This window comes from Cherax quadricarinatus, chromosome 79, assembly GCF_038502225.1.
Source record: "Cherax quadricarinatus isolate ZL_2023a chromosome 79, ASM3850222v1, whole genome shotgun sequence".
NCBI classification, from domain to species: Eukaryota; Metazoa; Arthropoda; class Malacostraca; order Decapoda; family Parastacidae; genus Cherax; species Cherax quadricarinatus.
In genome coordinates this window covers 18,745,009-18,771,734 of record NC_091370.1, presented here as the reverse complement: position 1 = coordinate 18,771,734, position 26,726 = coordinate 18,745,009, and the positions used below count along the sequence as shown (strand labels likewise).

Below are 26,726 nucleotides of genomic sequence, written 5' to 3'. Positions count from 1 at the left end.
AAAGGTATGTCCTACGAGGAGAGGTTAAGGGAAATCAACCTGACGACACTGGAGGACAAGAGAGATAGGGGGGACATGATAACGACTTACAAAATACTGAGAGGAATTAACAAGGTGGACAAAGACAGGATGTTCCAGAGACTGGACACAGCAACAAGGGGACACAGTTGGAAGCTGAAGACACAGATGAATCACAGGGATGTTAGGAAGCATTTCTTCAGCCACAGAGTAGTCAGGAAGTGGAATAGTTTGGGAAGAGATGTAGTGGAGGCAGAATCTGTACATAGCTTTAAGCAGAGGTACGATAAAGCTCATGGTTCAGGGAGAGTGACCTAGTGGCGACCAGTGAAGAGGCGGGGCCAGGAGCTTGGACTCGACCCCTGCAACCTCAACTAGGTGAGTACAACTAGGTGAGTACACACACACACACTGGAGTTCTATGACATGGTGACAGCAGTAAGACAAGAGAGAGAGAGGGGTGGGTAGATTGCATTTTCTTGGACTGCAAGAAGGCATTTGACACAGTTCCACTCAAGAGATTAGTACAAAAACTAGAGGACCAGGCAGGGATAACAGGGAAGGCACTGCAATGGATCAGGGAATGCCTGTCAGGAAGACAACAGCGATTCATGGTACTTGGCGAGGTGTCAGAGTGGGCGCCTGTAACGAACGGGGTGCTACAGGGATCAGTCTTAGGACCGTTGCTGTTTCTGGTATTTGTGAATGACATGACGGAAGGAATAGACTCCGAAGTGTTCCTGTTTGCAGATGATGTGAAGTTGATGAGAAGAATGCAATCGGACGAGGACCAGGCAGAACTACAAAGAGATCTGGACAGAGTGCAGGCCTGGTCCAGCAACTGGCTCCTGGAGTTCAACCCCACCAAGTGCAAAGTTATGAAGATTGGGGAAGTAGACGGAGTACAGTCTAGGGGGCCCAGAGACTACAAACCTCACTCAAGGAAAAAGATCATAGGGTGAGTATAACACCGGAAACATCTTCTGAGGCGCACATCAACCAAATAACTGCTGCAGCATATGGGCGCCTAGCAAACTTAAGAACAGCATTCCGACATCTTAATAAGGAATCGTTCAGGACCCTGTACACTGTACGTTAGGCCCATATTGGAGTATGCATCACCAGTTTGGAACCCACACCTAGCCAAGCAGTTAAGGAAACTAGAGAAAATACAAAGGTTTGAAACAAGACTAGTCCCGGAGCTAAAGGGTATGTCCTACGAGGAGAGGTTAAGGGAAATCGGCCTGACGACACTGGAAGACAGGAGAGATAGGGGGGATATGATAACGACATATAAAATACTGAGAGGAATCGACAAGGTGGACAGACAGAATGCTCCAGAGATGGAACACAGCAACAAGGGGTCACAGGGATCACAGGGATGTTAGGAAGTATTTCTTCAGTCACAGAGTTGTCAGGAAGTGGAATAGTCTGGGAAGCGATGTAGTGGAGGCAGGATCCACACATAGCTTTAAGAAGAGGTATGATAAAGCTCATGGAGCTGGCCAGGAGCTGTGAAGCGACCCCTGCAACCACAACTAGGTGAGTACAACTAGTGACTACACAGGCATGCATGGTGGTGCACCAGACCACACATTGAAGGAGGCTCTGAGAGCTGAGGTAATTATTCTCTTCCTTCCACCTTGACTCCTTCACCTGTAAACTCACTCTCTCTCCATCTCTCTCTCTCTCTCTCTCTCTCTCTCTCTCTCTCTCTCTCTCTCTCTCTCTCTCTCTCTCTCTCTCTCTCTCTCTCTCTCTCTCTCTCTCTCTCTCTCTCTCTCTCTCTCTCTCTCTCTCTCTCTCTCTCTCTCTCTCTCTCTCTCTCTCTCTCTGTACAAGGGTCTCTACAGGGCTAGATTAAGAATGCCTAACTGTACTTACAAGCTAAGAGTTGCTACGTATCACAACTCATTGGAAAACCTTTTTATTGTTATGAAAAACAAATAAGAAACGGGATGAAGTTGGTAACTGGTGTGACTGAGAGCAGCTGGCATTTCCTCTCCTCTCAGAGTCAAGTCATCTGCATAGGCATGGTATTCTGAGATGAGTTGAGTCAATGAAGTCTACTTGCTCCACTGTGGTCTGTACATTGCGCTTGCTAGTACAGAGGTACTTAGGTTCTTACATAGCTTGAGGAACATCATTTCCAGGTGATTAGGAATGTCAACATCAATGATTATGTTTGTCTCGGCTCATCCACTAAGTGTAGGAAAATTTTCTGGAGTCCTATAATTCACAAACTCTTCGCGGACCCCTTGGTGGGGTCAGCGACCCCCCACGTTGAGAACCATTGATCAGGCATAATAAAATTCATAGGATGGTTGTTCTAGAGTCTCCTTTGTGTCTTATTAACTATCAAAAAAAATTTATGGCGACTCAAGATTATGTTGACGGGAAGGAGTGATTGTCACTTCCTGTTAGTGAGAAATTTACCAGAACTGAAGATAAGCACTAATATAAATGCTTACATCCTGGCGCTTTAAGTTTCTTGTGTTGAATACTAGTCCATACACTTGTTTATATTATTAGTATTATCATGACAGGTAAAGCCAAAGGAAAATCAATGTTATTGCTAGCGAGTAGGGTTGAGAGCAAACAAGAGAGCATCACGGTATTTTGTGAAAAATGTTACTTTGACACCATGGCTGTTCCAAACGTAATCTCTCTCTCTCTCTCTCTCTCTCTCTCTCTCTCTCTCTCTCTACACAGGGTTTGACAAGGTTAAGGATCCCTAGCTTTATTGACAGCTATTTACAGGTTAAGGATTCCTAACTTTATTGGCAAGCTAAGAGCTATTACCTACATCAGCTCATTTGAAAGCATTTTTATTGTTATGAGACATACAAGTAGGGAACAGGATGAAGTTGGAGCCATCTGTGGGCCAGCATTTTCATTTGATCAACTGACGTTATCTCGTTGACATCATTATGCTGTACGAATGTGTTCCATACTCGAGTCATCCTGGGTATGTATGATCTCAGATGGAGTGATGTTCTGGAGAAGGGTACAGCCAGAGTGAAGTTGCTGCTTTCTGCCCGTCTTGTGGCATAAAAGCTTGTTTCACGCTGTCCTCGAAGTGGATCCAAGTGTGGTATTTTGACAATATTGTCCTTGTACATAACAGTAAGGCCACCCACATCCCTCCTATGTTGAAGGCTCTGCTGAAATGACAGATCTATCCAGGATGGGTCCAGGCGAGAGATGAGACGTCTTGCTCTGTTCTCTACTCTGTCAAGCAGTCGCAGATGAGAGGGGGGGGGCAGGCAAACCAAGAAAGTGGAGCATACTCAAGGTGTGAGCGTACTTGTGCCTCGTACAGGATCTTGCAACCCCTACTGTCAAATAGATGCGAGATACGGCGATGTGCTGTAAACTTCCTGGCTGCCTTGTTTGCAAGATTTACAACATGGTTCTTCATGGTTAGTTTGGAGTCAAATTTCACCCCAAGGATATCAACTTCTTCTCCAGGTGCCAACATCGTCCCATTCATCCTTACTACTGCACCAGCATTACCATCATGGTGCCTAGAGACGATCATCATTTGCGTTTTCTCAGGTGCAAATGTTACTTGCCATCTATTTCCCCAAGCTGATATAGCTCTCAGCTGGTGATTGATGTAGCTTAGAGCACCTGGCATTTCTTCTCTTGGATAAGTGAATGTCAGTGTACAGTCGTCTGCATATGCATGTGATTCTGGGATGAGATGAAGAAGGTCGTTGAAGTAGACATTCCATAACAGTGGACCCAGCACACTTCCTTGTGGAACGCTTGCCCCAATAGGATGCCTTGCTGATTCCGTTCCATTGAGGACTACACTTAGAGATCTACCATGAAGGTAATCACTGAGGAGACATAGCGTAGAGCCTGCAATTCCCAGTGCTTGAAGTTTTGCTAAGAGGCCCTGGTGCCACACCCGGTCGAAAGCGCCAGCAATGTCCAGTGCTACCACACAAAGGGCTGGCCAATTACCTCTCTCTCTCTCTCTCTCTCTCTCTCTCTCTCTCTCTCTCTCTCTCTCTCTCTCTCTCTCTCTCTCTCTCTCTCTCTCTCTCTCTCTCTCTCTCTCTCTCGCTCTCGCTCTCGCTCTCTCTCTCTCTCTCTCTCTCTCTCTCTCTCTCTCTCTCTCTCTCTCTCTCTCTCTCTCTCTCTCTCTCTCTCTCTCTCTCTCTCTCTCTCTCTCTCTCTCTCTCTCTCTCTCTCTCTCTCTCTCTCTCTCTCTCTCTCTCTCTCTCTCTCTCTCTCTCTCTCTCTCTCTCTCCTGTTTTCCTGAAGACACCAAGTTCATTGACAGGAAATCCTGCACAGCTGTAGAAATTCTACGAATGGCACTCTGAAATTATGTAGCAAGGAGCGGTGGTGGCACTATACACTGTAGGAGTGATGCTGGAACTACAATAAGGTGTGGTTGTGGCACTGTACAATCCTTTACTGTATCACCTTTTCTCTACATAAGATCAGCAGGTAGAAGTAACACAAAAACTGTTTTTTAGTTAGCAAAATTGGATACACCAACAATGTGCTGTTACACTGTTGTGTATGATAGTTACACTGTGGGAACACAAGTAGTGTGCTGTTACAATGTTGTGTATGATAGTTACACTGTGGGAACACCAGTAGTGTGCTGTTACAATGTTGTGTATGATAGTTGCATTAGACAATGTTGTGTGTATGATGTTACACTGTGGGAACACCAGTAGTGTGCTGTTACAATGTTGCCTGTATGATAGCCACACTGTGGGAACACCAGTAGTGTAACTTGTTACAATGTATGTAGTAGTTACACTGTGGGAACACCAGTAGTGTGCTGTTACAATGTTGTGTATGATAGTTACACTGTGGGAACACCAGTAGTGTGCTGTTACAATGTTCTGCCTGAGAGTTACACTGTGGGAACACCAGTAGTGTGCTGTTACAATGTTATGTATGATAGTTACACTGTGGGAACACCAGTAGTGTGCTGTTACAATGTTGTGTATGATAGTTACACTGTGGGAACACCAGTAGTGTGCTGTTACAATGTTCTGCCTGAGAGTTACACTGTGGGAACACCAGTAGTGTGCTATTACAATGTTATGTATGATAGTTACACTGTGGGAACACCAGTAGTGTGCTGTTACAATGTTGTGTATGATAGTTACACTGTGGGAACACCGAGTACAGCTGACAATGTTCTGCCTAGGAGTTACTGTTGGGAACACCAGTAAGTGTTGCTGTTACAATGTTATGTATGATAGTTACACTGTGGGAACCCCAGTAGTGTGAACTGTTACCAATGTTGTGCATGATAGTTACACTGTGAACACCAGTAGTGTGCTTACAATATTCTGCCTGAGTTACACTGTGGGGAACACAACAGTGTGTTAAACAAAGTTCTGGCGAGATTACTGTGGACAGGCTGACAATGCCTTGCTTGCTACCACCTGCAGCTCATAAGACTGCCATCCCCACGAGCCCTTTTAGGGCGGGGCAGATGGCAGACCAGAGGCCTAGCTTCTCCCTACGAGCCCCGTGAGGGCGGGGAATGTGGCTAGGCCTGGGGACAGTTGGTCCCTTAGATGAGGGGGTGCTTGTACCTCCTCCCATGGGAGACTTAAGTCTCGAGACACTCCCCAGATAGGAAGCCAAGGCCGGGTCACCACTACTTGGAAAAGACCCGGGCCGGGAGAATTCCGGCGAATAAGAAAAAACAAAAACAAAGGCTAGTTATGTTTTCCTGTCATATTCCATCACACAGGAGGGTCACATACATGGTGTTGAAATGTGTCAGCCTGAGCTGGGAGACTTCAGTAGTGTCAGCCTGAGCTGGGAGACTTCAGTAGTGTCAGCCTGAGCTGGGAGACTTCAGTAGTGTCAGCCTGAGCTGGGAGACTTCAGTAGTGTCAGCCTGAGCTGGGAGACTTCAGTAGTGTCAGCCTGAGCTGGGAGACTTCAGTAGTGTCAGCCTGAGCTGGGAGACTTCAGTAGTGTCAGCCTGAGCTGGGAGACTTCAGTAGTGTCAGCCTGAGCTGGGAGACTTCAGTAGTGTAGTCTGGGGAGCTTCCATAGTGCCAGCCTGCTGGGAGACTTCAGTAGTGCCAGCCTGAGCTGGGAGACTTCATTAGTGCCAGCCTGAGCTGGGAGACTTCAGTAGTGCCAGCCTGAGCTGGGAGACTTCATTAGTGCCAGCCTGAGCTGGGAGACTTCAGTAGTGCCAGCCTGAGCTGGGAGACTTCAGTAGTGCCAGCCTGAGCTGGGAGACTTCAGTAGTACCAGCCTGAGCTGGGAGACTTCAGTAGTGCCAGCCTGAGCTGGGAGACTTCAGTTGTGCCAGCCTGAGCTGGGAGACCAGTAGTGCCAGCCTGAGCTGGGAGACTTCAGTAGTGCCAGCCTGAGCTGGGAGACTTCAGTTGTGCCAGACTGAGCTGGGAGACTTCAGTAGTGCCAGCCTGAGCTGGGAGACTTCAGTAGTGCCAGCCTGGGCTGGGAGACTTCAGTTGTGCCAGACTGAGCTGGGAAATTTCAGTAGTGTCAGCCTGAGCTGGGAGACTTCAGTAGTGCCAGCCTGAGCTGGGAGACTTCAGTAGTGCCAGCCTGAGCTTGGAGACTTCAGTAGTGCCAGCCTGAGCTGGGAGACTTCAGTAGTGCCAGCCTGAGCTGGGAGACTTCAGTAGTGCCAGCCTGAGCTGGGAGACTTCAGTTGTGCCAGACTGAGCTGGGAGATTTCAGTAGTGTCAGCCTGAGCTGGGAGACTTCAGTAGTGCCAGCCTGAGCTGGGAGACTTCAGTAGTACCAGCCTGAGCTGGGAGACTTCAGTAGTGCCAGCCTGAGCTAGGAGACTTCAGTAGTGTCAGCCTGAGTTGGGAGACTTCAGTAGTGCCAGCCAGAGCTGGGAAACTTCAGTAGTGCCAGACTGAGCTGGGAGACTTCAGTAGCGCCAGCCTGAGCTGGGAGACTTCAGTAGCGCCAGCCTGAGCTGGGAGACTTGCCAGACTGAGCTGGGAGACTTCAGTAGTGCCAGCCTGAGCTGGGAGACTTCAGTAGTGCCAGCCTGAGCTAGGAGACCAGTAGTGTCAGCCTGAGTTGGGAGACTTCAGTAGTGCCAGCCTGAGCTAGGAGACCAATAGTGTCAGCCTGAGTTGGGAGACTTCAGTAGTGCCAGCCTGAGCTGGGAGACTTCAGTAGCGCCAGACTGAGCTGGGAGACTTCAGTAGTACCAGCCTGAGCTGGGAGACTTCAGTAGTGCCAGCCTGAGCTGGGAGACTTCAGTAGTACCAGCCTGAGCTGGGAGACTTCAGTAGTGCCAGCCTGAGCTGGGAGACTTCAGTAGTGCCAGCCTGAGCTGGGAGACTTCAGTAGTGCCAGCCTGAGCTGGGAGACTTCAGTAGCGCCAGCCTGAGCTGGGAGACTTCAGTAGCGCCAGCCTGAGCTGGGAGACTTCAGTAGTGTCAGCCTGAGCTGGGAGACTTCAGTAGTTCCAGCCTGAGCTAGGAGACTTCAGTAGTGTCAGCCTGAGTTGGGAGACTTCAGTAGTGCCAGCCTGAGTTGGGAGACTTCAGTAGTGCCAGACTGAGCTGGGAGACTTCAGTAGCGCCAGCCTGAGCTGGGAGAATTCAGTAGCGCCAGCCTGAGCAGGGAGACTTCAGTAGTGTCAGCCTGACCTCGGAGACTTCAGTAGTGCCAGACTGAGCTGGGAGACTTCAGTAGTGTCAGCCTGAGCTGGGAGACTTCAGTAGTGCAAGCCTGAGCTGGGAGACTTGCCAGACTGAGCTGGGAGACTTCAGTAGTGCCAGACTGAGCTGGGAGACTTCAGTAGCGCCAGCCTGAGCTGGGATACTTCAGTAGTGCAAGCCTGAGCTGGGAGACTTCAGTAGTGCAAGGCTGAGCTGGGAGACTTCAGTAGTGCAAGCCTGACCTGGGAGACTTCAGTAGTGTCAGCCTGAGCTGGGAGATTTCAGTAGTGTCAGCCTGAGCTGGGAGACTTCAGTAGTGTCAGCTTGAGCTGGGAGACTTCAGTAGTGTCAGCCTGAGCTGGGAGACTTCAGTAGTGCCAGCCTGAGCTGGGAGACTTCAGTAGTGCCAGCCTGAGCTGGGAGACTTCAGTAGTGTCAGCCTGAGCTGGGAGAATTCAATAAGACAATCCATTAAAGGTTCATCAGCTACGGTAACTTCAACGGTCACCTTCCAGCAGAGCTGCAGTAGTTTTGAGGTGGTCAGTCCTTCAAAAGATTCCTTGATTCAGGAGAACTGCAGTTAGATAAGATAAGATAAGATAAGATTTCGTTCGGATTTTTAACCCCGGAGGGTTAGCCACCCAGGATAACCCAAGAAAGTCAGTGCGTCATCGAGGACTGTCTAACTTATTTCCATTGGGGTCCTTAATCTTGTCCCCCAGGATGCGACCCACACCAGTCGACTAACACCCAGGTACCTATTTGCTGCTAGGTGAACAGGACAATAGGTGTAAGGAAACGTGTCGGAATTTCCACCCGCCGGGAATCGAACCCGGGCCCTCCGTGTGTGAAGCGGGAGTTTTAGCCACCAGACCACCTAAGATGAAAGTTGTATATTTTCAATAACTAAGGTGGAGATGCATGACTTTAGGGTATCTGGATCGCTGGACATACCAGTGAGACTACTTGGTAGGTTGAATCCGGGGAAGAGAGGGGTGGATGGGCTGTTGGCAGCCATGTTTGTTGTTATTAGAAGCTTTTACTGAGAATGTTTCGTTCTGTGTAGAGCTTTATCACGTCATGATCAGCTCTTACAGCTTTATCGTGTCGTTGCGCTGTGTAGAGCTTTGTCACGTTATGTTTCACTGGGTAGAGCTTTATCATATCATGTTTTGCTGTGTAGAGCTTTATCAAGTCATGTTTCGCTCTCTGTGGAGCTTTATCGATACACACATAGTACCATACCATAGTTTATGGATGTTTCATAATGATAGTTGATGACTGTGAAACCTAGTATGTAAGGTGTTGTTAGTGGTGGTGTTGTGGCTGGTGGTTATGTACGAGAGCTTTGATAATGGACACTCCAAGGTTTTAAACCTTTCACTTTGTAAAGTAACCAAACTTTCTGTTTCAGTGTTTGAATATTTTGTTGAGAGAGTGCTGTGATTGGTATCAAAGTCCTCAGAGAGAGAGAGAGAGAGAGAGAGAGAGAGAGAGAGAGAGAGAGAGAGAGAGAGAGAGAGAGAGAGAGAGAGAGAGAGAGAGAGAGAGAGAGAGAAAGAGGGATACACTCCGACACAATCACAGCGAAAGCATAAAAAAAGTCGCAGTCTTGAGATACAATCACGGATGCGCAAATTAACGTAATTAATCAACTCTACACTGTGGCGTTCTTATCTCAGCGTCTCCAGGTATATACAGTGGGATCTCAGACGGACTTACTCTGCTGGTAGTCGAGTCTGCTAATAGTTTTATTAAGTTAGTACCTGGAGTTTACCTGGAGAGAGTTCCGGGGGTCAACGCCCCCGCGGCCCGGTCTGTGACCAGGCCTCCTGGTGGATCAGAGCCTGATCTACCAGGCTGTTGCTGCTGGCTGCACGCAAACCAACGTACGAGCCACAGCCCGGCTGATCAGGAACTGACTTTAGGTGCTTGTCCAGTGCCAGCTTGAAGACTGCCAGGGGTCTGTTGGTAATCCCCCTTATGTGTGCTGGGAGGCAGTTGAACAGTCTCGGGCCCCTGACACTTATTGTATGGTCTCTTAACGTGCTAGTGACACCCCTGCTTTTCATTGGGGGGATGGTGCATCGTCTGCCAAGTCTTTTGCTTTCGTAGTGAGTGATTTTCGTGTGCAAGTTCGGTACTAGTCCCTCTAGGATTTTCCAGGTGTATATAATCATGTATCTCTCCCTCCTGCGTTCCAGGGAATACAGGTTTAGGAACCTCAAGCGCTCCCAGTAATTGAGGTGTTTTATCTCCGTTATGCGCGCCGTGAAAGTTCTCTGTACATTTTCTAGGTCGGCAATTTCACCTGCCTTGCAAGGTGCTGTTAGTGTGCAGCAATATTCCAGCCTAGATAGAACAAGTGACCTGAAGAGTGTCATCATGGGCTTGGCCTCCCTAGTTTTGAAGGTTCTCATTATCCATCCTGTCATTTTTCTAGCAGATGCGATTGATACAATGTTATGGTCCTTGAAGGTGAGATCCTCCGACATGATCACTCCCAGGTCTTTGACGTTGGTGTTTCGCTCTATTTTGTGGCCAGAATTTGTTTTGTACTCTGATGAAGATTTAATTTCCTCATGTTTACCATATCTGAGTAATTGAAATTTCTCATCGTTGAACTTCATATTGTTTTCTGCAGCCCACTGAAAGATTTGGTTGATGTCCGCCTGGAGCCTTGCAGTGTCTGCAATGGAAGACACTGTCATGCAGATTCGGGTGTCATCTGCAAAGGAAGACACGGTGCTGTGGCTGACATCCTTGTCTATGTCGGATATGAGGATGAGGAACAAGATGGGAGCGAGTACTGTGCCTTGTGGAACAGAGCTTTTCACCGTAGCTGCCTCGGACTTTACTCTGTTGACGACTACTCTCTGTGTTCTGTTAGTGAGGAAATTATAGATCCATCGACCGACTTTTCCTGTTATTCCTTTAGCACGCATTTTGTGCGCTATTACGCCATGGTCACACTTGTCGAAGGCTTTTGCAAAGTCTGTATATATTACATATGGAAAATTTTCTAGGGTGCTTACCTGTATGTACCTCAACATTATATACATACCAGTAATCTCATTGGGAGACAATCATATTGTTTACCGTAGTCACCCCGTGTAGACATGTGAGAAAACTTAACCACCCCTGGTCGCACCAAGTGGTCCCCTCGACCTCACAATCTTATCCATATCTATCCGAGACCAGTATGGATTGGGTAGCACCCACAAGTACGGTGCTACTAATTAATTGTGGACTGTATAGATTATATTAGTTTAGCTGAATGAAGGGGAGGGGGGTAGGATACACCTGGATACATCCATCAAGGAAAACATTTATACATAATCCCACCACTTACCAGATGTTCTCTGGTGGTCACTTGATGTAGTTGGATCACTCATAACCTATCTAATTACAACATAACACAACTGGCCAGCATAAGTTTGTTATAACTAGAAGGGTTACTTAACTGTGGGTGATTGATACTCCTTATTTCTTCCATTCACCATCTCAGTTTCGATGTCCTGCTACACCGACACGGTTCTCATTCCGGCAGGACGAGGTATCCGTCGGTTTGTCCCGGTTAGAAGTCGTGATTCCATAAATCTCCATTATCCCCGGTACGAGAGTCACACGTTCACTCGGAGCAAGGCGCTCTATTTCACATCCCGCATTCTCTTAACTCAATGTTATTATCACTGATTACATTACCATTCACAAGACGATTTAACGTCTCATAACTATTATACAAATTAGAGGTTACTCCATTAACATCTGAGGCCGATGAGCGAGGATTAACACACGGGTATGTCCCCTGGACACACCCTGGCCGTGCACCTGCCACCCGGTCCTACTCTCATCACACTTTTTACCACTCTATTACCGTGGTCCCGTAAATCACGTTCCCTCACTCTCCACCAGGAACAGTTACGACACTTCTTATTATGAAATGAGGCCTATATTAATCCTTAGGCCGCCGTGAATGTCAATTTCGTGGTTCCATGCTTTCTCAGCTTCTTCACCACATTCAAAACAATCCGCCTCTCTCCCCCCCGCACATCCGCGCATGCGCAAAGGGAACTCTTGGTTCTACTCTTATTTTCAAATACATTTTTGACCCATATAGACACATTAAACACCTATTAGGCACTATAGTTTCGGAAAATCAAAAAATTTTCCACATTACATCTGCATTCTTTTTGTCTTCTAGTGCATTTAGGACCTTGTCGTAGTGATCCAATAGTTGAGACAGACAGGAGCGACCTGTTCTAAACCCAAGTTGCCCTGGGTTGTGTAACTGATGGGTTTCTAGATGGGTGGTGATCTTGCTTCTTAGGACCCTTTCAAAGATTTTTATGATATGGGATGTTAGTGCTATTGGTCTGTAGTTCTTTGCTGTTGCTTTACTGCCCCCTTTGTGGAGTGGGGCTATGTCTGTTGTTTTTAGTAACTGTGGGACGACCCCCGTGTCCATGCTCCCTCTCCATAGGATGGAAAAGGCTCGTGATAGGGGCTTCTTGCAGTTCTTGATGAACACAGAGTTCCATGAGTCTGGCCCTGGGGCAGAGTGCATGGGCATGTCATTTATCGCCTGTTCGAAGTCATTTGGCGTCAGGATAACATCGGATAGGCTTGTGTTAATCAAATTTTGTGGCTCTCTCATAAAAAATTCATTTTGATCTTCGACTCTCAGTCTGGTTAGCGGCTTGCTAAAAGTAGGGGTAACTTTTTCTCATATATCTCACACTTTGGGGAAGGACTTGATGACGTATTTATATTATGTTTCTAACTGTTGTAGTACTTACTACAGCCTCTTTTATTTCATCTACCACTGTCCGAAGAAGCATTTTTTAAGTATCCCCTTTTTCTTTATTTGCTAGTTAGTTAGTTTAATATGTTTATTATGCACCCCATACCCATCCTGTGGGCGGTAGTCAAAAGATTACAGAGGTATATAATGGGTCCAGGGACTGGGCCTCAAAGTTTTGATAGCTGAGCAAGTTACAGAGGTAATGAATTCACAATTTACAAAGGTAATGAACTCACAATTTACAAAGGTAATGAACTCCAGGTAGGTCTAGTCACAATCATGACAAGTTACAAAGGTATTTACAGATTACAGAGGTACACAATGGGTCCAGGGACCGGGCTCCAAAGTTTTGATGACTGAACTAGGTACAAGGTAATGAACTCACAAGTTACAAAGGTTTATTTGCTATAGAGGCCTTTTGTTATCTGGGACGGATTGAAGCCTAGTCTAAAGTTTTCCCTCTCGTGTAGTTAATTGTGAAGTCTTTAAACTACGGTATTGTGACTTGTTCTTTCAGTAGGATAACACAAGTAGGTGCTCCACAGTGACAGAGAAGTGTTTAATGTGTAGTTTATTTGTGAACTGTTTCAGTCATGGTATTGTGACTTGTTCTCATAGGTAATTTACACTTGTTAAGTAAGTTCATTTAGGCACAAGTACAATTATCATACATAGTTTAAATTACCTAGGATAACCCAAAAAAGTCAGACAAAGTTATTGTGTATGATAATTGTACCTTTGTGTACCCGTACCTTACGTTCTCGTTAGAGACAGAAGTGGCGACTCATCTGGAAGCCAAAGAAGTGTATTTACTGCCTTCTCTATGAGCTTGACTAGATAAATAAATGGTGTGTGAATCAGCGGCTTTCTCCCATGCTTACCTGAGGTTATTAAGACTTGTTTGTCTCTCCCACAGTGACCAGCAGCACCACCTAAACCACCACCATGTCCCTGGAGATCAAGGTGGTGAGCGCCTCCAGCCTTCAGAACCTGGAGACACTGGGCAAGAGTGACCCTTATGTTACCATCAACTTTCAAGGTAGGTACGAGAAGTTATTTAGGTAATGAACCCTCAGGAGTATGGAGAATTACTTGAGGGGGGTTCAGGGGTCAGCGCCCCCGCGGCCCAGTCTGTGACCAGGTCTCGCGTGACCAGCGCAGTAGTAGTAGTAGTAGGATACTCCCAGGTAAAACATATGTGGGTGAAAGGGAGATTTGGATAGTGGAAGAGAAGTGAGGGAGAGGAAGGATATGAGATTGAGGTATTTGAAGGTTGGATTATCTCCATAAGATGTTAGAATTCTGGACCAACTTCTGGAATCTTTTACCATCTGAGTAGTAATCATAATTTTTGAACCATCTGAAGTTAGAATTTTGGATCATCTCAGTTGCTAGAATTTTGGGGGGACTAAGAAGTTATAATCTTGGACCATGTGAGAAGTTGTTAGAATTTCTGACCATCAGAGTACTAGTTAGAAGTACGTGGACCATGTGAACAGTGACAGTAGTTGTGGGTTAAGTTAGTTATCCTCTCTCAACCATTGGTGCGTTATTATATATGGCCAGAACTTAAGACACGTTAATCTGTGAAGAGTCGAGTAGGTAAAACATCACTCCTTAATGTTTATTACAGTGTTCTAAACATGTCTTGTGGAACCAACAGTTAATTAACGTATGGCTAAAACTATTGTGTATGTAGCAGCTATTGTGTAAATGTTAGTTAATGGGGTTTAAAGCCTATCGACTACATTAGATTCGTAGCCTATTCACCACCAAACTTCAGACAAGAATACTTTTATCACTAAAATTAGGAATAAAGGAAACTCTCGGCATATATACGCTGAGAGAAATACACTTCTCAGTGTATATATCCCATGTGTATAGCTGTATATTAATCTGTAAAACCATATATAGAGATAATAACGAGAAAAGACTTTATACGGATTATTATAAAAGTACCCCTGTAGGGTTATCTTGGGTAACCCAAGAAAAAAAGCCAAGCACTGTGGATTATTATGCCCATAATGCTCTGCAAGCAAAGGGCTTTTGGAATGTACACCCAATCACTATATTTCTTTGTACAACTATGTATCATTTCCAAATAAAATAAAATAAATAAATAAATTAATTAATTAACGTTGGCTTATCAGTTATCTTAAGCCATGGTGCTTATCCATGGAATGTGTCGAAACTATGAAGCCAGGTGTTCCTCTGGGTGTGCATGTAAATCTTGCTTGACATGAGTGAAAAATCAAGGAGGAGAGCCCACTGTTGACCCCTTGACTGTTGACCCCTTGACTGTTGGCCCCTTGAGAGTTGACCCCTTGACTTGACCCCTTGACTGTTGACCCCTTGAGGGTTGACCCCTTGACTGTTGACCCCTTGACTGTTGACCCCTTGGCTGTTGACCCCTTGAGGGTAGACCCCTTGACTGTTGGCCCCTTGAGGGTTGACCCCTTGACTGTTGACCTCTTGACTGTTAACTCCTACGATGCTTATCTAGGAAGGTTAGCTAATGACCCTCATGTAGTAGACAAGTCTTTCAATCCCATTTAGCAATTCGGTTACTTATAATTCACAACTGAAATTTGACAGCGATATATTTAAACAAGTGATGCATAGTTAGTGGTGAAAGTGAAGTACTGAAGTAATTGATTTTCTGTTGTTACAGGAGAGAAGAAGAAAACTGAGGTACAAGATGGTACACTTGACCCGGTGTGGGAGGAGACATTAAAATGGGAACTGGGTACCAAGCCTCCCAGAGCAGACGAGTGTATTGATATTACTGTCAAGGACTATGAGAGAATAGGAAAAAATAGGTAACATTTGTCATGTGTGACTTGTTCAACTGCCCTTTTTAATCTGTGTGTGTGCGAAGTAATTTATAGAAAATATGTTTTGATGCGATTCACTTCTGAGACACTTATTTGTTTTAGCTTTTAAGGTTTAAATAATAAAATATTACAAGGACCCCAATGGTAATAAGTCACTTTGTTTGACTTTTTTGGGGGTTACCCTAGGTAATTTATACACGTTACTATGTATGATAATTTATATAGGTGTATTTATGTGTACCAGTACCTGATTGAACTTGTTTATGTATGATAATTTGTGAACTGTATTTGTGTGTACCTGTACCTAAATAAACTTGCGTACTTATTTACTCCATCATTCCTAGTAAGTTTATTTAGGTACACAGAAATACAGTTGCCATACATTGTGTAAATTACCCAGGATAACCCCAAAAAGCCAGATAAAGTGACTTATTTCCACTGGGGTGTATGTTTGTTGCTAATTATCATGACTAGATTCATGGGAAGATGCGCTAAACCCGTAGGGGTCATATAGCACCTGGGGGAAAGCAAGGCATTCAGGTTTGGTCCAAGGAAGGGGAGCACAGATCTAGTTCCCTTCATCAAGAGCCCCTTGGTGGCATCAAGGAGCCTGCTTTGAGGGGGATGTGTGTGCCTTCCCTTCAAGAAGTAGGGTTCCTTGATACTAACAAAAACAGTTCTTGATTCAAGGAATTGCAGTTAATCTCCTCTTTTTTTGGATCAAACCTAAGTACCTTTCAGTGGGCTGCAGAAAACAATATGAAGTTCAACGATGAGAAATTTCAATTACTCAGATATGGTAAACATGAGGAAATTAAATCTTCATCAGAGTACAAAACAAATTCTGGCCACAAAATAGAGCGAAACACCAACGTCAAAGACCTAGGAGTGATTATGTCGGAGGATCTCACCTTCAAGGACCATAACATTGTATCAATCGCATCTGCTAGAAAAATGACAGGATGGATAATGAGAACCTTCAAAACTAGGGAGGCCAAGCCCATGATGACACTCTTCAGGTCACTTGTTCTATCTAGGCTGGAATATTGCTGCACTCTAACAGCACCTTTCAAGGCAGGTGAAATTGCCGACCTAGAAAATGTACAGAGAACTTTCACGGCGCGCATAACGGAGATAAAACACCTCAATTACTGGGAGCGCTTGAGGTTTCTAAACCTGTATTCCCTGGAACGCAGGAGGGAGAGATACATGATTATATACACCTGGAAAATCCTAGAGGGACTAGTACCAAACTTGCACACGAAAATCACTCACTACGAAAGCAAAAGACTTGGCAGACGATGCACCATCCCCCCAATGAAAAGCAGGGGTGTCACTAGCACGTTAAGAGACCATACAATAAGTGTCAGGGGCCCGAGACTGTTCAACTGCCTCCCAGCACACATAAGGGGGATTACCAACAGACCCCTGGCAGTCTTCAAGCTGGCACTGGACAAGCAACTAAAGTCAGTTCCTGATCAGCCGGGCTGTGGCTCGTACGTTGGTTTGCGTGCAGCCAGCAGCAACAGCCTGGTTGATCAGGCGCTGATCCACCAGGAGGCCTGGTCACAGACCGGGCCGCGGGGGCGTTGACCCCCGAAACTCTCTCCAGGTAAACTCCAGGTAAACCCCATTCCCCAGATGTTGTATGATGCTTACAGGTTTAGCGCTCCCCCTTCCATCATATATACTCTTCAGTGGAACTACCTTGATACTGGTGAAGGGCTCTTGATCGGAGAATAGACCTGACCTCCCAACCCCTCCTAATTGTTTCCCATTACACCAGGCCTTATAAGACCCATACAGGTTTTGAGCCTCTCATACCTGGAGTTTACCTGGAGAGAGTTCCGGGGGTCAACGCCCCCGCGGCCCGGTCTGTGACCAGGCCTCCTGGTGGATCAGAGCCTGATCAACCAGGCTGTTGCTGCTGGCTGCACGCAAACCAACGTACGAGCCACAGCCCGGCTGATCCGGAACTGACTTTAGGTGCTTGTCCAGTGCCAGCTTGAAGACTGCCAGGGGTCTGTTGGTAATCCCCCTTATGTGTGCTGGGAGGCAGTTGAACAGTCTCGGGCCCCTGACACTTATTGTTTGGTCTCTTAACGTGCTAGTGACACCCCTGCTTTTCATTGGGGGGATGGTGCATCGTCTCCCAAGTCTTTTGCTTTCGTAGTGAGTGATTTTCGTGTGCAAGTTCGGTACTAGTCCCTCTAGGATTTTCCAGGTGTATATAATCATGTATCTCTCCCTCCTGCGTTCCAGGGAATACAGGTTTAGGAACCTCAAGCGCTCCCAATAATTGAGGTGTTTTATCTCCGTTATGCGCGCCGTGAAAGTTCTCTGTACATTTTCTAGGTCGGCAATTTCACCTGCCTTGAAAGGTGCTGTTAGTGTGCAGCAATATTCCAGCCTAGATAGAACAAGTGACCTGAAGAGTGTCATCATGGGCTTGGCCTCCCTAGTTTTGAAGGTTCTCATTATCCATCCTGTCATTTTTCTAGCAGATGCGATTGATACAATGTTATGGTCCTTGAAGGTGAGATCCTCCGACATGATCACTCCCAGGTCTTTGACGTTGGTGTTTCGCTCTATTTTGTGGCCAGAATTTGTTTTGTACTCTGATGAAGATTTAATTTCCTCATGTTTACCATATCTGAGTAATTGAAATTTCTCATCGTTGAACTTCATATTGTTTTCTGCAGCCCACTGAAAGATTTGGTTGATGTCCGCCTGGAGCTTTGCAGTGTCTGCAATGGAAGACACTGTCATGCAGATTCGGGTGTCATCTGCAAAGGAAGACATGGTGCTGTGGCTGACATCCTTGTCTATGTCGGATATGAGGATGAGGAACAAGATGGGAGCGAGTACTGTGCCTTGTGGAACAGAGCTTTTCACCGTAGCTGCCTCGGACTTTACTCTGTTGACGACTACTCTCTGTGTTCTGTTAGTGAGGAAATTATAGATCCATCGACCGACTTTTCCTGTTTTTCCTTTAGCACGCATTTTGTGCGCTATTACGCCATGGTCACACTTGTCGAAGGCTTTTGCAAAGTCTGTATATATTACATCTGCATTCTTTTTGTCTTCTAGTGCATTTAGGACCTTGTCGTAGTGATCCAATAGTTGAGACAGACAGGAGCGACCTGTTCTAAACCCATGTTGCCCTGGGTTGTGTAACTGATGGGTTTCTAGATGGGTGGTGATCTTGCTTCTTAGGACCCTTTCAAAGATTTTTATGATATGGGATGTTAGTGCTATTGGTCTGTAGTTCTTTGCTGTTGCTTTACTGCCCCCTTTGTGGAGTGGGGCTATGTCTGTTGTTTTTAGTAACTGTGGGACGACCCCCGTGTCCATGCTCCCTCTCCATAGGATGGAAAAGGCTCGTGATAGGGGCTTCTTGCAGTTCTTGATGAACACAGAGTTCCATGAGACCGATAGCACTAACATCCCATATCATAGAAATCTTTGAAAGGGTCCTAAGAAGCAAGATCACCACCCATCTAGAAACCCATCAGTTACACAACCCAGGGCAACATGGGTTTAGAACAGGTCGCTCCTGTCTGTCTCAACTATTGGATCACTACGACAAGGTCCTAGATGCACTAGAAGACAAAAAGAATGCAGATGTAATATATGCAGACTTTGCAAAAGCCTTCGACAAGTGTGACCATGGCGTAATAGCGCACAAAATGCGTGCTAAAGGAATAACAGGAAAAGTCGGTCGATGGATCTATAATTTCCTCACTAACAGAACACAGAGAGTAGTAGTCAACAGAGTAAAGTCCGAGGCAGCTACGGTGAAAAGCTCTGCTCCACAAGGCACAGTACTCGCTCCCATCTTGTTCCTCATCCTCATATCCGACATAGACAAGGATGTCAGCCACAGCACCGTGTCTTCCTTTGCAGATGACACCCGAATCTGCATGACAGTGTCTTCCATTGCAGACACTGCAAGGCTCCAGGCGGACATCAACCAAATCTTTCAGTGGGCTGCAGAAAACAATATGAAGTTCAATGATGAGAAATTTCAGTTACTCAGATATGGTAAGCACGAGGAAATTAAATCTTCATCAGAGTACAAAAATTCTGGCCACAAAATAGAGCGAAACACCAACGTCAAAGACCTGGGAGTGATCATGTCGGAGGATCTCACCTTCAAGGGCCATAACATTGTATCAATCGCATCTGCTAGAAAAATGACAGGATGTATAATGAGAACTTTCAAAACTAGGGAGGCCAAGCCCATGATGACACTCTTCAGGTCACTTGTTCTATCTAGGGTGGAATATTGCTGCACACTAACAGCACCTTTCAAGGCAGGTGAAATTGCTGACCTAGAAAATGTACAGAGAACCTTCACGGCGCGCATAACGGAGATAAAACACCTCAATTACTGGGAGCGCTTGAGGTTCCTAAACCTGTATTCCCTGGAACGCAGGCGGGAGAGATACATGATTATATACACCTGGAAAATCCTAGAGGGACTAGTACCAAACTTGCACACGAAAATCACTCACTACGAAAGCAAAAGACTTGGCAGACGATTCAACATCCCCCCAATGAAAAGCAGGGGTGTCACTAGCACGTTAAGAGACCATACAATAAGCGTCAGGGGCCCGAGACTGTTCAACTGCCTCCCAGCATACATAAGGGGGATTACCAACAGACCCCTGGCAGTCTTCAAGCTGGCACTGGACAAGCACCTAAAATCGGTTCCTGACCAGCCGGGCTGTGGCTCGTACGTTGGTTTGCGTGCAGCCAGCAGTAACAGCCTGGTTGATCAGGCTCTGATTCACCAGGAGGCTTGGTCACAGACCGGGCCGTGGGGGCGTTGACCCCCGGAACTCTCTCCAGGTAAACTCTAGGTAAACATAATAATAATCATCTTGAATTTAAATATTATATTGGAAGAGGTTTATTTCTTATTTTGGTTCCTTGTAGTCTTGATATTAAAGTATGTAAATATGGTTTAATTTTACATAAACCTTGATTTGTATTATACAGCTGTATTTACTAGTAATTATTAATCTTTGAGTATTTTTTAACTTATTTTTTTTTAAATGTTGTAATAAAGGAGTATGTTAGTTGCTTTATTTACGAAAATTCACTCGTTTCTGCTGTTAGGTAATATTTCATTAAACCCTCAGTTTAATGTACTACTGTACTTTGATTTTAAATGGCAAGGAAACACTGGACAAATTCCGCTGGGTCATTTGATGCTGAAACAAATCTGTAACCAACAGACTTTGTCCAAAGTTTGTTAATTACAGATTTGTCTATTTATGTTATGATCACAGCAAAGTCTCATCTCTATCCACCACAGTCATCATTACTGGCCACCCACTTCCTCCTATTAGTGTGTTCACTCAGGGGTTTAGTAATTACAGTACGTACTTGTTTCACAAATTCTGTAATGTAACAAGTATGGCAGCATCTTTCAAGGGGGGAATGCCTTGATGCTCTCAAAGGGGCTCTTGATATAAGGAATTGAAGCTATCCTCTCCTTCCTTGGATTAAACTTACTTATTTCTCACCCTTCCTATTCCCCTTGAAAAAAATAATAAGGAAATAGTAACTAGCGCAGCAGGGAAGTTCAGTTATATACATGTTTCAGACTGCTGGGGAAGGCAACCATCGCTCTGAGGAATGTGGTTCATGCTGCCCCCGGCACCCCACTGGACTATGACCTGGGTCTCCTTGATGCTAATGACTCTCCTACTGTTGGCACACTTAAGCTGACCATCTCTTACACTCCTCCAGCAGGTAGGTGGTGGGGGGTAGTGTATCCTGAGTACATGTCTAGTAATAGGGCATGCTTTGGAGGGATATTGGCTTGCTGTTATTTGCCCCTCCTCAGGCAGGAACCTTGTCATGGTGAAGATGTTATTCCGATTATTTATCCTGGAGGGTTAGGAAGCTAAGTGTGGCTTATTTTCACTGGAGGCTCCTTTGATTATCTTTTCCAGGATGTGGTGTACAACAGTAGGCTAACACCCAGGTACCTCTTTACTCAGTATTTCCACCCATCTCGGGATTGAGCCCGGGATGTTCCAGTGTTAACCAAAGACAGTACCACTTTACCCACAGGTAGAATGTATGTTGCATACTGTGACCCAGCAAGCAACATTGGCAAGCACCAATTTGTGAATGCACTTCGTTTTTAGTTTAATATGTTTATTATGCACCCCATACCCATCCTGTGGGCGGTAGTCAAAAGATTACAGAGGTACATAATTGGTCCAGGGACTGGACTCCAAAGTTTTGATAGCTGAGCAAGTTACAGAGGTAATGAACTCACAATTTACAAAGGTAATGAACTCACAATTTACAAAGGTAATGAACTCACAATTTACAAAGGTAATGAACTCCAGGTAAGTCTGGTCACAATCATGACAAGTTACAAAGGTATTTACAGATTACAGAGGTACGTAATGGGTCCAGGGACTGGGCCCCCAAAGTTTTGATAGCTGAACTAGGTACAAAGGTAATGAGCTCACAAGTTACAAAGGTAATGAATTCTGTAGAATGGTTACTTACGTTTATACTTTGGCTACAATCATGAACAAATTATAGAGTAATGAGCAATTCACACTTCCACACCCGGTCACAACTGTAATGAGTTATTGGTGCAAATATTGATTGTTGAGTCACACACACCACACACACACACACACACACACACACACACACACACACACACACACACACACACACACACACACACACACACACACACACACACACACACACACACACACACACACACACACACACACACACACACACACACACACACACACACACACACACACACACACACACACACACACACACACACACACACACACACACACACACACACACACACACACACACACACACACACACAAACACACACACACACACACACACACACACACACACACACTTTAGTTTAATATCTTTATGCACCCCATACCCATCCTGTGGGCGGTAGTCAAAAGATTACAAAGGTACATAATGGGTCCAGTGACTGGACCCCAAAGTTATGATAGCTGAACTAGTTACAAAGGTAAAATGCACTTCGTTGAAGATTATTTACTCTAGTCCCTTAAATCCTTGAGTTTCGTTATTCCTACCTCCATCATTGTTTTTCACTCTAAGCTAGCCTTACACAATCTCTCAATTTTCATATCTTAAAGTAAGTTAGACAATAATTTTGTGTATGTGTAGAAGCATGTTATGCAATATATACTTCTTGGTTATTAGGGTCACAAGTTTTCCTCTGTAGAACAAACAACTTAATTATTATATTCTCTATGAAGTAGGTTATAGTACATCTTTTCACTGCTTTTTAAATAAACTATTGCATAGTTTTTTTTTAAATATAAATTTTTTCACTGGTGCATTTCCTTTTCAGCTTGGTTCAAAATGTTAAAATTTATATCTCTTATTAAACTAATATCAAGTGTAGAATATTGTATCTCTTATACAGTTCTTACTCCTTTAATTTCAGAGAGGCATTTAATGGGCTTCTGAGAACTATACTAAAATTAAAATAATAATTAAATGTCTGATTAAATTACCATTTTTTTAAGGTTTTCTGTAAAATTATTTTGTATTCCTAAAATGTAACTGACCTTTCATCATTCCTTTCATAATAAAAAATCCATTCTATGTGCAGTAATATTTCTGTTCAGTAGTAATTCTGTGCAGTAGTAATTCTGTGCAGTAGTATTTCTGTGCAGTAGTATTTCTGTGCAGTAGTATTTCTGTGCAGTAGTATTTCTGTGCAGTAGTATTTCTGTGCAGTAGTATTTCTGTGCAGTAGTATTTCTGTGCAGTAGTATTTCTGTGCAGTAGTATTTCTGTGCAGTAGTGTTTCTATACAGTACTGTAGTATTTCTGTACAATAGTATTTCTAAAATGTTTAAACTCCATCTTCACAGCTTTTCCTCTCTTGTCAACCTTCTTTTGTCTTCAACATTTGTGTAAATACCATATTTAAAACTTTACGAAGTACATACTAGTTTTCTAAGTGTACCTCACTACTTTCCTGTAGGTGCATCTACAGGAGGTGGTCGTAGTATAGGCGCACTAGCAGCCAGGTCCGCTGGGGTCACCTCAGAGCTGGCAGACGGTATGAACCATTCAGCAGGAGTCAAGGATGTTAGGTCACCTGGGTTCTCTGAACAGTCAGAGACTAAGGATTCTATGCCACACCAGGCTTCTGATCCATCGGAGGCTAAGGGTAGGGGCAAGAAGAGAGGGAAATTCCGATTTGGGCCCAAGCGTCTGGCTGAAACCGTTTTGAAAGAGACAGACTCAAGTAAATCAGTGTTTGTTCCATGCATGTCACAGAAGTGACAAACTGCACAAACAAATTTAAAATACTATTTAAATAAGCTTCAATTGCAATGTGTAAATCAAATTCACCTCAGAAAAGGCACTCATGAAATTTAATGCAACTCTGTTTTAATTTCTCTTTAAAAAGACCCTTCATTTATAAATTATAATTATTCCACTTAATAAAAGTAATATGCATACCAAAATAAAAGATTTCAAGCATTAAATGATTGAAAAAATGAAGAATGCCTGAAAAAAATCTCATTTTGTTTCTCACACTTGTTCTCACCTTCTGGTTTTCTTTCTCGTAAACTTACCAGTTAATTTTCTTGTTCACATAAATAGTCAAAATCAAATGTTGTTGCTTTTTATACTTGACTTTAATACAGTGGTGCAGTATTTTAAACCACTCGCATAGAGATATTTAGCAGTTTTTCCCCATATATACAACTTGTAACTCATACTGTACACGTATTTTAATTTGCATTTCTGTACTAGAGCCAGCATTCCACTTTTGCTATGTACACAGACTTTCTTTTCTCATATTAAACAGTGATACAAGTTGAGGACTGTTTTTTCTAAATTCTTAGAGACATTAAAATTCACCCTTACTTTATTTTACCAGTATATTTGAAGACAATCATGTTGTAAAAGTAACTCACAGTATTCAAAAATTGATTTAAAAAACATTCCGCAATTGATGTAAATTTCTACACTTGAGAAACTCATTTGGGTGAGCAAGTACGGTACAGTTCTAGTATCCATATTTGTAATTATTTTGCATTTAACTAAAAAAGACAAAAATATGCTGTAAAGTCTTGGTATTTGCAGCTCAGGTGTTCTCTTACTAATGTTCGCCAAATAAATACGTATAGGTTTTGTACTGTGAGTGTCAGTCTTGCCCACACCACCGTCACTCAAAGTTCGGATGTCCCTCACTTTATTCATTGAATACATTTCTGGCTAATTGTGCATAAAACAAAATTTTGTAAAGCTAATTCAACATACAGTAGCTTTTTCAAATGTAGAGGTACATTCCAAGACTTGGCAGATTCCACATTTATGGAATAAAAAAGTCAAAGTGACTTACTTCCATTGGGGTCCTTGTTATCAGTATTGGGGACCTTTATTCCTCATGCTGCTCTTTATTCACAATATTTTCTCTAACTCCTCACTATTTCTTTTTCAGCTTTTATTTTGCACTCGGCCTATCATTCCTAAATCTTCCTTCTACATATTCATTTCATGAAATTCATGTTTACTTTTCAAAACATATACCTCAGTGGCAAGTATTGCTTCTGCCATTGCTCCTCAAAATTAAATTGCTTGTATCATGTAGTGTAAAAAGATTCTACTGATGTTAAACTGCTTAGCTTCTGGAGTGTTGTAGAGGTGCTCCTTGCTTCATGTAGTAGATGTAGTCCAGACCCATGATAGATGTGTTGTAGAGGTGCTCCTTGCTTCATGCAGTAGATGCTGTCCAGGCCATGGCAGATGTATTGAATTTAGTCATGCTGTCAACTAGCTCCACATAATAATCGCATCTGCTAGAAAAATGACAGGATGGATAATGAGAACCTTCAAAACTAGGGAGGCCAAGCCCATGATGACACTCTTCAGGTCACTTGTTCTATCTAGGCTGGAATATTGCTGCACTCTAACAGCACCTTTCAAGGCAGGTGAAATTGCCGACCTAGAAAATGTACAGAGAACTTTCACGGCGCGCATAACGGAGATAAAACACCTCAATTACTGGGAGCGCTTGAGGTTTCTAAACCTGTATTCCCTGGAACGCAGGAGGGAGAGATACATGATTATATACACCTGGAAAATCCTAGAGGGACTAGTACCGAACTTGCACACGAAAATCACTCACTACGAAAGCAAAAGACTTGGCAGACGATGCACCATCCCCCCAATGAAAAGCAGGGGTGTCACTAGCACGTTAAGAGACCATACAATAAGTGTCAGGGGCCCGAGACTGTTCAACTGCCTCCCAGCACACATAAGGGGGATTACCAACAGACCCCTGGCAGTCTTCAAGCTGGCACTGGACAAGCACCTAAAGTCAGTTCCTGATCAGCCGGGCTGTGGCTCGTACGTTGGTTTGCGTGCAGCCAGCAGCAACAGCCTGGTTGATCAGGCGCTGATCCACCAGGAGGCCTGGTCACAGACCGGGCCGCGGGGGCGTTGACCCCCGAAACTCTCTCCAGGTAAACTCCAGGTAATAAGAATTATGAATGGAGTATAATCTTGATTTAAGGGATTTCAAATTTAAAGGACAAAATCTTTGGCCAGACAACATTTGGAAGCAACAGAGAAAGCTCATTAAATCCAGCATTGTCCATTATCCTCATGGCCCACTAACTAAATTTATTTCAGATTTTTCAGACAAAATACATTAATTCTTAATTACCCATTATTGTTGCACTCTGCTAGGTAAATTTATTTTTTTATTTAACAGCTAAGTACTATACGGCTTCTCCTCACTTAACGACTGAATTCCATTCCTAATACCACATCAGTAAACGAATTCATTGCTCAGCAAGGAGCACACTATAATGGCAGTGGGTTTGCATCATTCATCTTTGATATTGTTTTAACCCTTAAATGGTCCAAACGTATATATACGTTTTTTCAACATCTGAAAGTATGTAAAAAAATGTAGATCTTCTTTTTTGTTTTACATTTGAAAACGTGTATAAAAAACTTATATCTACATTTTTTTTTTGTTATATTTGAAAATATGTAAAAAAAAGTAGATCTACTTTTGTAGCTACGAATTTGAACGTCGATCTGTTTGGACCGTTTAAGGGTTAATGTCACCTTTATAACATTTTTAGTATATTTTTAAATGTTTATACAGTCTGTAAATGATTACATTGCTAAGTGAGGAGAAGATGTACATTAAATCTAGAATTGTCCATTAGTAATGCTATCATGGAATAATACTGTATTCTCATAATTGGGTTTTAACAGATACTTCCTCCCCTATTAGCCTGGTAAATCAAGGATTCACTATGCAGTTCCATTTTTGTGTACTGTGCCAGTAGCACAATGAGTATATATTGCACATACAGAATTACCAACAGA

At 44.0% G+C, this 26,726-nt stretch overlaps 1 protein-coding gene across 9 annotated transcripts in view; it reads left to right on the top strand.

The window, feature by feature from the left end:
• Window positions 1-26,726, top strand: part of LOC128702808 (myoferlin) — a 138,323-nt gene that overhangs the window by 38,940 nt on the left and 72,657 nt on the right. For 5 of the 9 annotated variants that reach the window (XM_070102015.1, XM_070102013.1, XM_070102014.1 and 2 more), the window contains exons 3-6: window positions 13,391-13,513; window positions 15,146-15,293; window positions 20,923-21,071; window positions 23,350-23,538. In XM_070102015.1, coding sequence (XP_069958116.1) covers window positions 13,420-13,513; window positions 15,146-15,293; window positions 20,923-21,071; window positions 23,350-23,538 — 580 coding nt within the window. In that variant the 5' untranslated portion in view covers window positions 13,391-13,419. Of the gene's footprint in view, window positions 1-4,413; window positions 4,483-13,390; window positions 13,514-15,145; window positions 15,294-20,922; window positions 21,072-23,349; window positions 23,617-26,726 lie in introns of those variants that run through there. The other 4 variants (XM_070102012.1, XM_070102016.1, XM_070102017.1 and 1 more) reach the window with 4 other exon arrangements.